The sequence below is a fragment of the Dendrobates tinctorius genome, unplaced genomic scaffold (genome assembly GCF_039654945.1).
Source record: "Dendrobates tinctorius isolate UK_male_01 unplaced genomic scaffold, ASM3965494v1 ptg000070l, whole genome shotgun sequence".
Lineage (NCBI taxonomy): Eukaryota > Metazoa > Chordata > Amphibia > Anura > Dendrobatidae > Dendrobates > Dendrobates tinctorius.
This window is the reverse complement of record NW_027361738.1, coordinates 85,295,686-85,311,913: the sequence shown is the minus strand read 5'-3', so window position 1 is coordinate 85,311,913 and position 16,228 is coordinate 85,295,686. Positions and strand designations below refer to the sequence as shown.

Genomic DNA, 16,228 nt, shown 5'->3' with positions numbered 1-16,228 from the left:
TGTGTTGGTTTCCTCCGGGTTCTCCGGTTTCCTGCCACATTACAAAGACATACTGATAGGGAATCTAGATTGTGAGCCCCCTCGGGGACAGTGATGATAATGTGTGCAAACTGTAAAGCGCTGTGGAATATGTTAGCGCTATATAGAAATAAATATTGTTATTAGATAGATAGATAATAGATAGATAGATAGATAATAGACTGCATTTAGACATTAACCAGTTCTACGGCATAAAAGCAACAACCATTGTAGAAACTTTCCTTTCCATTTTATATAAGAGTAGTATCTGAGACACACACGGAGCCTCTTCAGCAGACTCTATATGAATTATCCTTTTGTGGCCTCGGGAACATTATTTCGAGTGTTTATTGTTGCAGCATTAATATTATTCCTGGCTGCGCAGTCACAGATTAAATATGCATAGTCGCCTATCAGACTTCCTTGATGTGGTCGGTGGTGCCTGCACGGAGCGCGGCCAATTTCCTTTTCATCTGTCATTGTTCCAAAGGTAAACACATCACATCCTCCTCCCTTATAGCCACAGTCTTTTTTTTTAGTGGGGCACTATTATACCTGTAAAAATTGAAATTCAGAAACACAAAACCCTTTCCACCCCTCTGGTAGATTTTTCCATGTAAACTTCCACATCCCAATGTATTCATTGTAGAAGTGAACCACTGGGGCAGCGTTGACATTCGGAGCTTTGATCCATGACCTCCATGATGAACTTTAATAAGTCAATAAGACCAAGAGAAAAGGGGGATACTTCATTGATCATTTTTACAAACAAGTCATTCCGTCAATCCCTTCTTTAATTGGATTTTTTAGTTGAGTTGTCCACTTTGGAAACATATACACATGGGGGAAATTCAAAAAAATCCCAAAAAGGACAAGGATGGCGACAGAGAAGAGCTGGTCAAATATTGAATGAAGGGAGTACACGGAAGCTTCTATTGTTCCGTGTTTCTGATTAAACCTTCTTGGGTTTATTAGCTTCACGCAAATCAGCCTCATTTACAACTCTGGTCATATAAAAAGTGAGAAAGTCCCAACTGGAGTCATTCGCCTGCATTTCCCGCTCTGGAACGCAGCCTTCCACGGTGAGTACAGACGATCCAGACTGCTGTCATTACAGTGGGATTACAGAGGAACACACAAGAGCTAAACTTTGATTACCCCACATAGAAAGGACACGTATGACCTTTGTTTTTTATTTATTAGTATTTGCTATGTTTATGCTTGTTTTGTTTTTTTTTAATTCAATGCAGTTATTTTTTTTTTTACATTTTTGAAAAATTATTTTTTTTATATATATTTCATCCATTTCGGATTTTTTAGGTTAGAATTAATCAACTAAAGAAAGATTTATGTTCTTTACAACAACTACATGCAAGTTTGGTCCAAAATTTTACAGTTGAGTTTTTCTACAGTTTTACTATTTTTTTTGGAAGCATTTTTCTATTCTGTTTCTATGATGAAAGGTTATCCTGATTTTACAGGACAGGGTCTGATCTTGGCACTAAAACCACATCGGGGTCTTGGTGACTTACTGTTCAATTTTTTTTTATTCTTAGGAACACAAAAATAAATAAAGAATTGCATTGTTTGGCAACTTTTTTTTTTTAAATTTGTTTTACTAAACTTTATTATTTACTGTAATTTGATTTCAAATTTTGGGAATAACAATTTTTCAGAATTTTTGACTCAAGCGGGCAAAAACTAACATAAAAAAAATATATATTTTTTTGAACTGCACTTTCAAAGATGGGTTAGTGGAACATTAGGAGGATTTGTAAAACTTTCCTAAGTATTTTTCTAATTATAGACAATATTTTTGGAAAAATATTAAGCAAAAATATTTGCACCTCCTTCATACTTTAACTCAAAAGAGAAGGTGAAATATATAACATTGCTCTGAATTGAAGCAGAGATGGGCGTCTGCTTGCAGAATCCAGGCTAAGTTCCCACGGTGCTGATTCTGCACTGAAAATCTGCAGCAATTTACAGCAGAATACGAGTAAATGTTATTGTGTTTTTTTAAATCCCAGTTAGACTATGCAAAAAAAAAAAATAAGATAAAAACCTGCACGAAAGTGTAAACATGGTGCAGATTTCAAATCTCAATATTATGTGGATTTTCATTGCGGGTTTTCACCGTATTCGATTCTTAATAAATGGCATGGGGTGAAATCCGCAGCCATATCCGCGTTTGTTATTTTGTGGATTTCTACGCGGATTTGTGGCCAAATCCACAGCAGAGATTTTAGACAAAGTGTGAACTTAGCCTTAAAGTTCCAAACAATTGTTCAAATTTTTTATTTTTTTTTAAATTAAAAAATGTTTCAAATGTATCTTCAAAGAGATTTTCCCACCCGAAGGACGGAGAAGATCCGGATTGTTAAAAATGAACATCGTTGTAGCGTGTATGGTGTTCTTCTTGGCTGCCACACAAGCATGGCCTGAAGAAAGGGACTGGACAGAAGGGAATTACTGGCCCTCCCGAGATCTAAACCAGGTATGACTCTCATTCCATATGGAAGAATCATAGTACCTATAGACTAGCTACCGAATAGTGTATTGTGTATTGGAGTAATAGCTACAAAACATGTATAAAATGCATATAAATTATATCCTGAATTCCTGACACTTGGGAAATATTGATAATATTTTTGTAAATAAAATCTATGATGGACAAGTGAGAATCCTATAACATAAACTCTATATTGGATCTTATCTGGGACGGGAAGGTTGATAAGGCATTCATAAGACCTATTGTCATTCTTGATCCCGTAGATGATAGATAATTGTCTCGTCCATACTATTATGTCTCAGACATCCGCAGACGATGGGGACAATTTTTAAAAAAATTTAATTGGATTTATTCAACCGACCACAATTGTGTACCCCAAGATTGTCTATGTCACCCTACGACCCCGGGCAGCCACCAATGTCGCCTCATGGCCCATTGCTCTCTAAATGATGCGCTATTATGACTCCTCTTAGTCATTGCTCAGCTTGTTTTTGTGATTATCTGTACCATGAATATATATAGATGGTTAACTACAACAAAAACCAAGCTTGAAGGTTTTAAGAGATTTCAGTCAAGAAAATTTATGATCTACTTTGCCCTTGCTTCTAATCCTGTGGTGTGTGTTCCCCAAAGAGTACATATGATGCCCCCATGGGGTAATCAATGCTAAGTTCATCTATCTATATATATATAAAGCTGAGTGTATGTGTGTGTGTATGTATGTATCGACAATGATGTCATAATAGTTGCCATGGCGACAATGATATCATAATGGCGATGATGATGTCATGATAGGTTGCCATGGCAATGATGATGTCAGAATGGTTACAACCTATTATGACATCATCGTCACTATGGCAAAGGACTATGGGATGGAGGCTATGTATGATGGGTATATGGACACCGGACTATGGGATGGAGGATGTATGATGGGTATATGGGCACAGGACTATGGGATGGAGGATATGTATGATGGGTATATGGGCACAGGACTATGGGATGGAGGATATGTATGTTGGGTATATGGACACTGGACTATGGGATGGAGGATATGTATGATGGGTATATGGGCACGGGACTATGGGATGGAGGATAATCATTATCATTTGTTATAATTAACCATAGTTAGTTACTATGTCCGGGCAACGCCGGGCTCTTCAGCTAGTTGTGTATATTTAGCAATCATCACTTTGTAAGATCATATACTTTGGGGCACTTTGATTTGATTCATTTGAGTAGAGGTTACTTGTCTCAATGTTGAGAAGCTCTTTCCTACAAAATCTCAAAACTCCACCTTCACTTTATTTTTTTTTAACTCAACCATTATTATCTTTTAATATGTAATTCTGTGGAGAATCTACACATGGATCTAGAACCCAAATACTAATCCAGAACTTGTAAACTGAACCAGAACCTGCATACCAATTCAGAACTTGAAGACTATTCTGTAAAACAAAGTTGAATCTAGAACACAAAGAGTGACCCAGTGTAACGCCGCCACTAGCCAGGCTTTTCTGGAAGGGCCTGACTAAGTGGCTAACTGGTCTTTACTAGCACCTCTGATGGTAGGCTTGGCCTGCAGGATAGCCACCAGGTGCTACTCTAGAGCAGTGTCCAGACCTTCAGCAGCTAACCCACAGGTCAGAGCAAGTATACAATGTACAGGAGAGGCGAGACAGTTGCATAGTCAGACAGTCCGGAGTCGGGGAAGGCAGCATAGGTTCAGGATACATAGCCGAGGTCAGGAGTGGAGAAATCAGACAGGATGAAAAGACAAGTCAAGTCAGAAACAGGAGGGATAAACAGCAAAACATCTTGACTGGGAGCAAGATGCTAACAACAAACTGGAACCTAAGCTCAGGAAAAGGTGTGGAGGGCGACAATGTCTGATATAGCACCTGGTGGTTAATCATGGACTGGGGAAGCCAAACCCTGCTGGACACAGCAGAGTTAAATTCCTGCAGGATCTGTCCGCGCTCCCCAATAGCCATGAGGAGACATCAGGGATATGCAGCAGACTTGGAAGTGCTGCATGATGAGTCAGCACGGCGGCCTGACATGAGGATAAGCAGAGCGGTGAAGGTAGTGAGTAGCACGGCGCCAGAACACGTTGGAGTTACCGCCGTGACAGTACTTCCCCACCTTACTGTTACACTGTGACAGTCTTCAGCAAGGAAGGGGGGCCTAAAACTGTCCCTGGAACTGAGACCCTAACTATCACTGTCCCGGAGGTACTCTTGAAGGTAGCGAGGCCTGAGTCTCCCCCCTTACTATACTCCTGTTAAACGCTGACCTGTCTCCTCCCCCACCCCATGAGGCATGGGCCAGAAATGTAAGATAAACAAGACACAAAGACAAAACAGCAATAACAGAAAACCTCTAGCATACAAAAGCACTAACAATAGAGGGAGATAGGAACAGGGCGGAATAAACTAAATGGTAACAGGGACCACAAGCAAAACACACACATACTACAGCAAACCACAGATCACTACAACTACAACTCTAATCCAGCCACTTAGCTTTAGCACAGAGCACAAGAAGACAAATCTTTCACCGCCAGGGTCAAGAAGGCACGACCAGTTTTTATAGGAAGAGGTAATGACAAGATCAGAAGCAGCTGAAGTGGAGCTACATGTTTCTGACCAGCATAGAAAGGGTCATTAACCTCTTTAGCACCAGAAGAATCTAAAGCCATTTAATATGGGACACAAATTATCTGTAAAGAAGCAAATCAAAAATAGCCAACCCTACCTATTCACACTTGTGAAGGAAGGCAAGAAAGATAAACACTTAAAGTATAAAAAAATAAATTTTATTACGGGAATAAAAATGATAACAAAAAGATTGTTTAAAAACAATAGCAATGGTGCCTCACAATGTAGGGGAACACCTGACAAAAAATACCCATGGAGGGTAACAAGATAATAAAGCCTGTGAATGTATAAAGGTACAAGTATCAATTATTACCAAAATTGGGCCTGGTCCAAACTCACAGCATAACAATAATAGTTAAATACAAATACCAGTAAAAGGGATAGAACATGTAAACAAGGTATGTGTTACTGTTAGAAGCATGTGTCCCTGCACAGCATACAGGCAATAGCAAAAAGTAGCAAAATGCATGAAGGTAGCCGACATAAAGCTCAAAAAATAAAGTGACAGTGCATGTAGGAGAGTTATAGCAAATAAATAGCCAGTATAAATGAATTACATTACCTCCTTAGTGGGATCTAGGCATAAGCCAATCATTTTGTCAGGTGTTCCCTGGGCCCTGACGCGCGTTTCGATAACACTTCCTCAGTGTCTGTAAAAAAAGACCTGTGGTTCATTACCCGAAGTGACCATCTAACTCCAGTTTTTCCAGTAGGTCCTGACACCCTTGTTACTCCTACACCTCCCTTTTTCAATCCGACTGACCAAGACTTTTCTCAGGAATGGCAGAAGTGCAAATATTTTCAGCAGACTCCCCAAAATTCTCTTCAGAACCAAAGTCTTTCACTCCAAACACATCCAAGGGAACCACGGGGACAGGAGGAACCAATAGATGCAGAAGGGACCCAGCAGATTGGTTTCTGGAGAACTTTCATATGCCCACATGGCTGATCAGCTTGGATTTGTGTCCGCCAGATAGACTTCTCCTCCTAGCCCAAGGAACAAAGGTTTTACCAAGAGGAATGTCCCTTTGAAGGATAGGAGCTGCTTACCAAACCTTAGACGGGAAAGGGACGTGTTGTAGTTCCTCCTCCGAATAAGTCTTATATTACAACACAGAGGAAGGAGGGTCTGTCGTGGTTGAGGTGTGGGACACTGTGGAAACAGAGGAGGACAAATCTTGCTGACGGACTTCCTCGATCAAGACTTGCACAAGAGACTTGGAGTCTCTAGATCCTGTGTGGTCATGTGTGGTCCATGACCTGAGCTAACTGTAACGCAGGTGGGTGTGAACCCAATGTGTCACTGGTTGGGCTTACCCTGGAGGAGCGTGACTAAGTAGCTACATTATCTTCACTAGTGCCTCTGATGGTGCCGATAGGGTTGGGCCGCAGGATAGCCAACAGGTGCCACTGCAGAGCAGTGTCCATACCTGCAGCAGCTGGCCGACGGGTCAGAGCAGGTATGCAAGGCACAGGAGGGCAAGACACAAGCATAGTCAGATGGCCCGGGATTGAGGCAGGCAGCATAGGTTCAGGATACATAGCCAAAGTCAGGAGTGGCGAGATCAGACTGGAATAGAAGACAAGTCAGGTCAGAAACAGGAGGGATAAATAACAAAACACCTTGACTGGGAACTAGAAGCTAACAGCAAACTGGAACCTAAGGTCAGGCAAGGTGTGGAGGGTGGCGTTGCTTGATATAGCACCTGCTAGTTGGTTTGGTTGGGGAAGCCAAGCCCTGCAAGACACAGCAGTATTAAAATTCACTGCGTTCTATGGTATGTTCCCACGGTCAGTAAATGCTGCGGGTTGGACGCTGCGCACATACACAGTGTTCAACCCACAGCGGCCAGATGTTACAGCATAGTGGACGGGATTTCAAGAAATCCCATGCCCACCGTGTTTGCACGGACGCCTCCGGCTTGCATGCTGAGATGGACATGCGGCGCATCTTTCTAGATGCATCTTTCGCAGCATGTCTATTTATCTTGCAGAGACTCGAGTCTCCGCAAGATAAATATCACCATTGCAGTGTATAGGACGCAGTGATTCCACCTGGTTCAATGAACACATGCAGAATTACCTGCGTTTAAAAGCCGGCAGCGCTTTGGACGCAGAGGAAATGTGCTGCATACAAAGCGCTGCCGGTTACTGACCGTGTGGACGTAGCCCAGATCCAGAACTTAAAGGCTACTTTGGAAACTGGAGGCTGATCCCGAATTGTAAAAACCCAGAATCTGTAGAATGATCCATTTAAAGATACTTAATTAAAGGCATCTTCCTGTGCTTCACTTTAACCATTTCAAGTCTTTTTCAGACGATAGACATAATGAGGTTTTTATTACCATGAAGAATTGGTTTTTCGAGAATATGCAATTGACAGAAATTATCACGGGATCAGGATGGTGCAGGAGAAACTGGATGATAAATCCATTAGGCTAAAATTACACTAATGTCTCCTTCATGTTACCGTCCTCTTTAGTGACGATGAATCTGTGCTCATTCTGTTATACATGGGAAAATATTACAATAGTCAAAGAAATGGAGCGAAATGTTCAATGTCATGGAGGCATCTGAGGTCGAGATATTCTCCGAAGTGGCTGTAAAGTGTAAGTGAAGGCTTCCTGATGGATGAGACGGGAAGGTGCAATGAATAAGTGTCGCTGATAATCTGTTGATACAGCTCAAAATCTACTAAATATGGAAAATTATCTGCACAGCAAAAATTCATGAAGGGGAATGTAGATGGGGAAATATAGAGAGTGTGTCCAAATGGGTTGTAATGGGCTCAGTGATCATGAGCACCAGGGAAAGTGGAAACAATCACTCAGTGATCATGAGCACCTGGGAAAGTGGAAACAATCACTCAGTGATCATGAGCACCTGGGAAAGTGGAAACAATCACTCAGTGATCATGAGCACCTGGGAAAGTGGAAACAATCACTCAGTGATCATGAGCACCTGGGAAAGTGGAAACAATCACTCAGTGATCATGAGCACCAGAGAAAGTGGAAACAATCACTCAGTGATCATGAGCACCTGGGAAAGTGGAAACAATCACTCAGTGATCATGAGCACCAGGGAAAGTGGAAACAATCACTCAGTGATCATGAGCACCAGAGAAAGTGGAAACAATCACTCAGTGATCATGAGCACCAGGGAAAGTGGAAACAATCACTCAGTGATCATGAGCACCAGAGAAAGTGGAAACAATCACTCAGTGATCATGAGCACCAGGGAAAGTGGAAACAATCACTCAGTGATCATGAGCACCAGAGAAAGTGGAAACAATCACTCAGTGATCATGAGCACCTGGGAAAGTGGAAACAATCACTCAGTGATCATGAGCACCAGGGAAAGTGGAAACAATCACTCAGTGATCATGAGCACCAGAGAAAGTGGAAACAATCACTCAGTGATCATGAGCACCAGAGAAAGTGGAAACAATCACTCAGTGATCATGAGCACCAGAGAAAGTGGAAACAATCACTCAGTGATCATGAGCACCAGGGAAAGTGGAAACAATCACTCAGTGATCATGAGCACCAGAGAAAGTGGAAACAATCACTCAGTGATCATGAGCACCAGGGAAAGTGGAAACAATCACTCAGTGATCATGAGCACCAGAGAAAGTGGAAACAATCACTCAGTGATCATGAGCACCTGGGAAAGTGGAAACAATCACTCAGTGATCATGAGCACCAGGGAAAGTGGAAACAATCACTCAGTGATCATGAGCACCAGAGAAAGTGGAAACAATCACTCAGTGATCATGAGCACCAGAGAAAGTGGAAACAATCACTCAGTGATCATGAGCACCAGGGAAAGTGGAAACAATCACTCAGTGATATGAGCACCAGAGAAAGTGGAAACAATCACTCAGTGATCATGAGCACCAGGGAAAGTGGAAACAATCACTCAGTGATCATGAGCACCAGAGAAAGTGGAAACAATCACTCAGTGATCATGAGCACCAGGGAAAGTGGAAACAATCACTCAGTGATCATGAGCACCAGAGAAAGTGGAAACAATCACTCAGTGATCATGAGCACCAGGGAAAGTGGAAACAATCACTCAGTGATCATGAGCACCAGAGAAAGTGGAGACAATCACTCAGTGATCATGAGCACCAGAGAAAGTGGAAACAATCACTCAGTGATCATGAGCACCAGGGAAAGTGGAAACAATCACTCAGTGATCATGAGCACCAGAGAAAGTGGAAACAATCACTCAGCGATCATGAGCACCAGAGAAAGTGGAAACAATCACTCAGCGATCATGAGCACCAGGGAAAGTGCAGGTGATCACTTAGTACTTCTGAGTGCCAAGGAGATTGCTGATAATTGCTCAGTGATTATGAGCACCAGAAAAAAAAGGGGGAATGTCTGTGATTTTGAGCTGCAAGAAGAGTGTTACTGTTCAGTGATTATGAGCACCAGGCAAAGTGGATGTGTTGACTCCAAAATAATGAGCGTAATGGAAAGTGAATGTGATCTCTTTGTTGATATTAGAAGTTGGACACTAACATGAATGCTCGGTAAGTATGAACATCGGAGTTACTAAGGGTGAAGGCTTAGGCTACTTTCACACATCAGTTTTTGTGCATCAGGCGCGATGCGGCGAAAAGTGTAAAAACCGGATCCGGCGCCTGTTGCCACCGGATCCGGTTTTTTCCCCATAGAGTTTCATTATCGCCGCATCGCGCCTGATGCCTATGCGGCGTATCCGGTTTTTGCCAGATCCGGCAAAACCAGCCGGTCCGGCGTCTGGAAAAACGCAACGTTTTTTCTCAGCGCCGGACCGGCTTTTTCCACAGCGCATGCCCGGACTCTGTGAATGTTAACCCCACAAGTGCCCGGTGAGAGAGAGATCTCTCTCTGTCACCCAGACACATGTGAGAGATCTCTCTCACCGGGCACTTGTGGGGTTAACACTCACAGTGTCTGAGTGAGAGAGAGAGATCTCTCTGTGGGGTTAACCCCACAAGTGCCCGGCAAGAGAGAGAGATTCTCTCGCCCGGACACTGAGTGTTAACCCCACATGTCTCTCTCTCCAACCCCCTCTCCTCTCCCCTCCCCTCTCCCCTCCCCTCTCTTACCCTCCCCTCACCTCCCTTTCAGCAGCTGTCTCTCTCAGCGGCTGTCTCTGTCCACCTCCTCCTGTGGCTCCTTTAAATCACGTCCGAGCCGTATCAGACGCCGCACACACATCCGGTGTCACGGCTGCAGGCCGGATCCGGCGGCCCGGCTTTTCGCCGCACGCCGCCGGACCCCACAGCCTGTGATTATGGACACCAGTCAGTGTATGTGCAATTGCTCATTCATTAATTATAAGCACTAGAGAAAGTACGAGTGTGATCTCGTAAGTGTGATCTCCAGGACCGACCTTGTGGCGGCCTAGTGATTATAAGTAGTGATGAGTGAGTATACTCGTTGCTCGCGTTTTTCTGAGCATGCTCGGGTGTCCTCCAAGTATTTTGGCGTGCTCGGAGATTTAGTTTTCGTCTCCTCAGCTGCATGATTTGCGACTTGTAGACAGGCTGAATACATGTGAGAATTCCCTAACAAACAGACATTCCACACATGTATTCAGGCTGACCAGCAGCCGCAAATCATGCAGCTGAGACAACGAAAACGAAATCTCCGAGCACGCCAAAATACTCGGAGGACACCCGAGCATGCTCGAGAAAACCTGAGGAACGGGTATACTCACTCATCACTAATTATAAGCACCAGAAAAAGGCAAGAGATGATGTCCAGTAATTAGATCAGTGACTTTAACCATCAAGGGCAGTTAGAGTAATAAAAAAATGATTATAAGCACCAGTGAGAACAGGGTGAATGCTCAGTGAATAAGAGCACCATGAAAAGTGAGTAATTATGCATGTCAGGAAACTTAGATAAATGTTCATTAATTATGAGCAACAGGGAAACTAATTAGAATAAGGAATAGATTAAAAGCAACAGGGAAACTGAGAGTGATGGCTTAGTGATTATGGGCACCATTAATGTGGTGATGATTGTTCAGTGACTGTCATGACTTTGAGACAGTAAGAATGATTTCCAGCAGGGACCTTTGGTATTGCCGGTCTGTACATCCGCACTGCAGAAGAGTGAGCCAATGATGATTTGGCACCCAGATTCCTGTGTGACAATGACCATCAAATACCTGATGGCTCAGTGAGTATAAGTATCCAGAGAAAGAGATAGGCATTTCTCAGTGGTGACTAGCATAAGGGATGCTGAAAGTGATGAATTATTGATTTGAAGTATGGGCACATAAAAAAAATTAGGAATGCAATACTCAAGTAAATGAGGGGGCTAAGCTGCAATTCTAGACACAGCCTATGGACAAGAGCGGCGCTGTTTGAGGAAAAAAAATAAAACTTTTTTTTTTTCTAATCTAGCATAGATTTTTGAAGTTTCCTGTAACTTCTGTATAAAGTACAATCCAGATTTGTATTTCCTTTTTTTCTCTTTTTATGCCAGTCGTGGGATTTGCATTATGGAGCCTAAATGCATCTGACACGGTAAAAGGATAGAAAAGTCAGTCAGATTCACAATGGTGGTGATAAATGAGCAGCGCTGCGGTGACAGGAGTAGAATGAGATATCACAGCGACTGATTCTTGTCACTGAGCATCAGAAGAGCTGAACGTTCTCTGTACAATGGGTAAAGCCTTTTGTTTTACTGCAGCTCAGAGGATGAGATAGATTGTCTCCATTCTCTGTTATTTTGATACATTGCACTTTCTTTACATTAATGTATCCACTCTGGAACAATTTTAACTATTTATCACTTTTTTTTTTCAAGATCTCTGCTTGCTTTCAGTGAAGGGAAACATTCCTGATCGCAGCTTCTTAAGTTGATACAATCTACCTATCTATTCTATTATTTCTAAACACTGTTTTTCGGTGATTCCTTTGTATCCCCGTTCATACTGCACCCACACACAACACATGATACACCATTTGAAAGGTAAACTTGCCCCCTTGAGCAAGAAAATAGCCAAACAAACCACACATCCACGACTTGATCACAAAATTCAGTTTAAACATTAATTTTCATAAACTTGCAATAACACAAAATGACCTGCAGGTGGCACCACAGTACCCCAAAGCACACTACCAACATATTTGTATACATGCACTGCCTTTTCACTCATTGCATCGCCCCACACACACACACGATACACCATTTGAAAGGTAAACTTGCCCCCTTCAGCAAGAAAACAGCCAAACAAATCACACATCCACGATTTGATCACAAAATACAGTTTAAAACATTAATTTTCATAAACTTGAAATAAGGAAAATGACCTGTAGGTGGCACCACAGTACCCCAAAGCACAATACCAACACATTTGTATACATGCACTGCTTTTTCACTCATTACTTCGCCCCACACACACACACACATGATACACCAATTGAAAGGTAAACTTGCTCCCTTCAGCAAGAAAATAGCCAAACAAACCACACATCCATGACTTGACCACAATATTCAGTTTAAACATTAATTTTCATAAACTTGCAGTAAGTAAAAATGACCTGCAGGTGGCACCAAAGCATACTACCAACACATTTGTAAACATGCACTGAATTTTCGCTGATTACTTCACCCCACACACACACATGATACACCATTTGAAAGGTAAACTTGCCCCCTTCAGCAAGAAAACAGCCAAACAAACCACGCATTCATGATTTTATAGCTAAATACATTATAAACATTCATTTTCATAAACTTGCAGAGAGTCACAATGACCTGCAGGTGGCACCTCAACCGGAAGACATTTTTTGGCCTCTACTTATCAAACCTATTTATTGTATTAGCAATCTACATATAGAAATACCTGCCTGTGCTCATGAAATACATTTACATTTGACCAGCTTGCTTTTTCTGAAATTGCCTGCGCCCCCGACGACCAATGTGCGAAAATTTTGCACAGGCCAAGCTAGTAATACTATATATCTCTCAAAGTCCACTTTTCAGTCTCCTGTCTATGAATCTAAACTATAAAGAAGAGAAGTTTACATCGATGTACAAAACACTACACCCTTCTGTCAATTTGGGGAAGCTATGGGGCAGGGTGGAAATTAAAACTGAAACTTAAATATTTAGAGCTAAGACAACACATTGTATCAAAGTATAAAAAAACAACAGAGAGATTTGTGACGCACAGACGATTGTCTGCAGCGGTATTCCCAATCACTGAGAGTCACCGGAGATCTTGAAAATGGCGGCAAATTGAAACACAACGCAGATTAAATAGTTGCTGAATTGGCGCATGTAGGACCTAATAGGTGCTGGACTACCAGATATTCTGGATTACCAGATGATGGGAAAGTTTCTATATTAAATAAAAGTTTTCAAAGTAAATTTATTGTTAGATCTCATGGCTGACACCCTGGATAAACACTACTAATGATACATACGTGATGTAAATAATCTGTATCCTGTAGGCAGATCTGGAGGAACCTGCATATGACAGATATCCTATGAGGATTGCAAGAAAACTCCGACCAGATCAATTTTACGGAATAATGGGAAAAAGACATAGTGGTGAGTGCAATAAACTATATTATAGCAGAAGTAGAATATACCGTGGTGCTATTCATGTATTATAAATAATCCAGTATCGCAAACTACATATATGCACCAGTTTCCTTTACTGGATTCTTTCATTTGCCACAAATAAACTAATTCCTAGTGTTGAACCTTCTGTACTGGCAGAACATGTGACTGCTTTTCACTCATTTGAGAAGGTCCCCTGTATTATGCTATGTTTGAAGCTACCCACAGCCACCACCAGAGGGAGCTCCTGTATACAGACACTTCCCATTGAGATCCTTACCAGCTGTAAAAATTCCTATGCCATGAGCTCCCCCTAGTGGTGGCCGTTGGTAAGCAGAATCATATAATTTATCAAGTCAAACACATCAAAGTTACCCAGCACAGATATATCATGAGATTAAGCAGCAAATGAAACTATATAGATCCTGGTATAGAATGTACCTAAGTAATAAATATATGTTTGTTTATTGTAGAGTCTAAAAGGCCATCACCCAAATGTAAGTAATGGCAACGTGATTTCATGTCTGTAGGAAAACTGGCTGTGAAATATGGGTGAAATATGATTCTGTGAGGAAAGATGAGAAAGCGAGAGAGCAAGAGAAAGCAAGAGAGAGTGAGAAAGAGCAAGAGAGTGAGAAAGAGAGAGTGAGAGAGCGAGAAAAAGAGTGAGAGAGAGCGAGAAAGCGAGAAAGCGAGAGAGCAAGAGAAGGCGAGAGAGAGTGAGAAAGAGCAAGAGAGTGAGAGAGTGAGAAAGCGAGAGTGAGAGAGCGAGAAAGAGTGAGAGCGAGCAAGAAAGCGAGAGAGCAAGAGAAAGCGAGAGAGAGTGAGAAAGAGCAAGAGAGAGAGAGAGTAAGAGAGTGAGAGAGCGAGAAAGAGAGTGAGAGAGAACGAGAAAGAGAGAGAGCAAGAGAAAGCGAGAGAGAGTGAGAAAGAGAGAGAGATAAAGAGAGTGAGAGCGGGAGAGAGCGAGAAAGAGAGAGAGCGAGAGATGCACTGATGGACTGGGAATCATGGGAAGGATTTGTCTCCGGGGGTCTCATGAATCAGGTTTCTTCCCCCTAAGGCATCTTTAACACTCGCGGTGGTTTTTGTGGGCCGTATTACCTTAATTTTCACGGTATTCTGCAAAAACAGGCCGCAAAACCACGGCAAGTGCAAAAAAGAACCCTAACACAACAGAGGTGAATAGGGACCGAGGAGAACAAATCTGATTAGAATAATTTCACTGCAGCATTAATTATAGATTTGGGACAAGGAAGTTTAAACTGAAAACGGAGATTATGTTCAGCAAATGTTTAGCGAGGTGGAGAAGTGCGAGAGACCGGACAGCTGTTCACAGCGCCGCAGAGATATCAGGCAGGAAATGGCAGCCTGGCACCGCACCAGCTGGACCGGTCACATCAAGCAGCAGGGCGAGGACACCGCACATCACAGCAATGGCAATATACTTAGGAAAGAGTAAGGCTGTGTGCACACGATGCAGATTTGCAGCGGATCCGCAGCGGATTTTACCACCCAGAAACATTGCGTATCTGCATTGTGATGTACAGTAGCCTTAAAATCAATGTGCGGTTTTCCATCTCCCCTGTCTCCAAATCCGCAGTGGAAAACCGCACAAAAACCGCAGGAAAAATGGAAGAAATCCGCAGGAAAAATGCAGGTCATTTGACCTGCGGATTTCTTCCATTCTGCGAGGAAAAATCCGCAGGGCAAAAAACTCCGTCTGCACTCAGCCTAAAATAGACATTATGTAACTTGTACCAGTCCTAAACTACATCCTGTACTATACTACAGGGAGTGCAGCTCTGGAGTATAATACAGGATGTAACTCTGCATCAGTAATGTAATGTATGTACACAGTGAGTGCACCAGCAGAATAGTGAGTGCAGCTCTGGGGTGTAATACAGGATGTAACTCAGGATCAGTAATGTAATGTACACAGTGACTGCACCAGCAGAATAGTGAGTGCAGCTCTGGTCGATAATACCGGATGTAACTCAGGGTCAGTACAGGATCAGTAATGTAATGTATGTACACAGTGACTGCACTAGCAGAATAGTGAGTGCAGCTCTGGGGTATAATACAGGATGTAACTCAGGATCAGTAATGTAATGTATGTACACAGTGATTGCACCAGCAGAATAGTGAGTGCAGCTCTGGGGTATAATACAGGATGTAACTCAGGATCAGTAATGTAATGTATGTACACAGTGACTGCACCAGCAGAATAGTGAGTGCAGCTCTGGAGTATAATACAGGATGTAACTCAGGATCAGTAATGTAATGTATGTACACAGTGATTGCACCAGCAGAATAGTGAGTGCAGTTCTGGAGTATAATACAGGATGTAACTCAGGATCAGTAATGTAATGTATGTACACAGTGACTGCACCAGCAGAATAATGAGTGCAGCTCTGGAGTATAATACAGGATGTAACTCAGGATCAGTAATGTAATGTATGTAC

General features: G+C 42.3%; 1 protein-coding gene across 1 annotated transcript in view; it reads left to right on the top strand.

Annotated features, from left to right (window-relative positions):
- Positions 1–992: 992 nt before the first annotated feature.
- The window catches only part of LOC141095966 (protachykinin-1-like), a 32,517-nt gene continuing 17,281 nt past the window's right edge, over positions 993–16,228 (top strand). The window contains exons 1-4 of the mRNA XM_073582303.1: positions 993–1,100; positions 2,361–2,515; positions 13,652–13,751; positions 14,237–14,260. Coding sequence (XP_073438404.1) covers positions 2,405–2,515; positions 13,652–13,751; positions 14,237–14,260 — 235 coding nt within the window. The 5' untranslated portion in view covers positions 993–1,100; positions 2,361–2,404. The remainder of the gene's footprint in view (positions 1,101–2,360; positions 2,516–13,651; positions 13,752–14,236; positions 14,261–16,228) is intronic.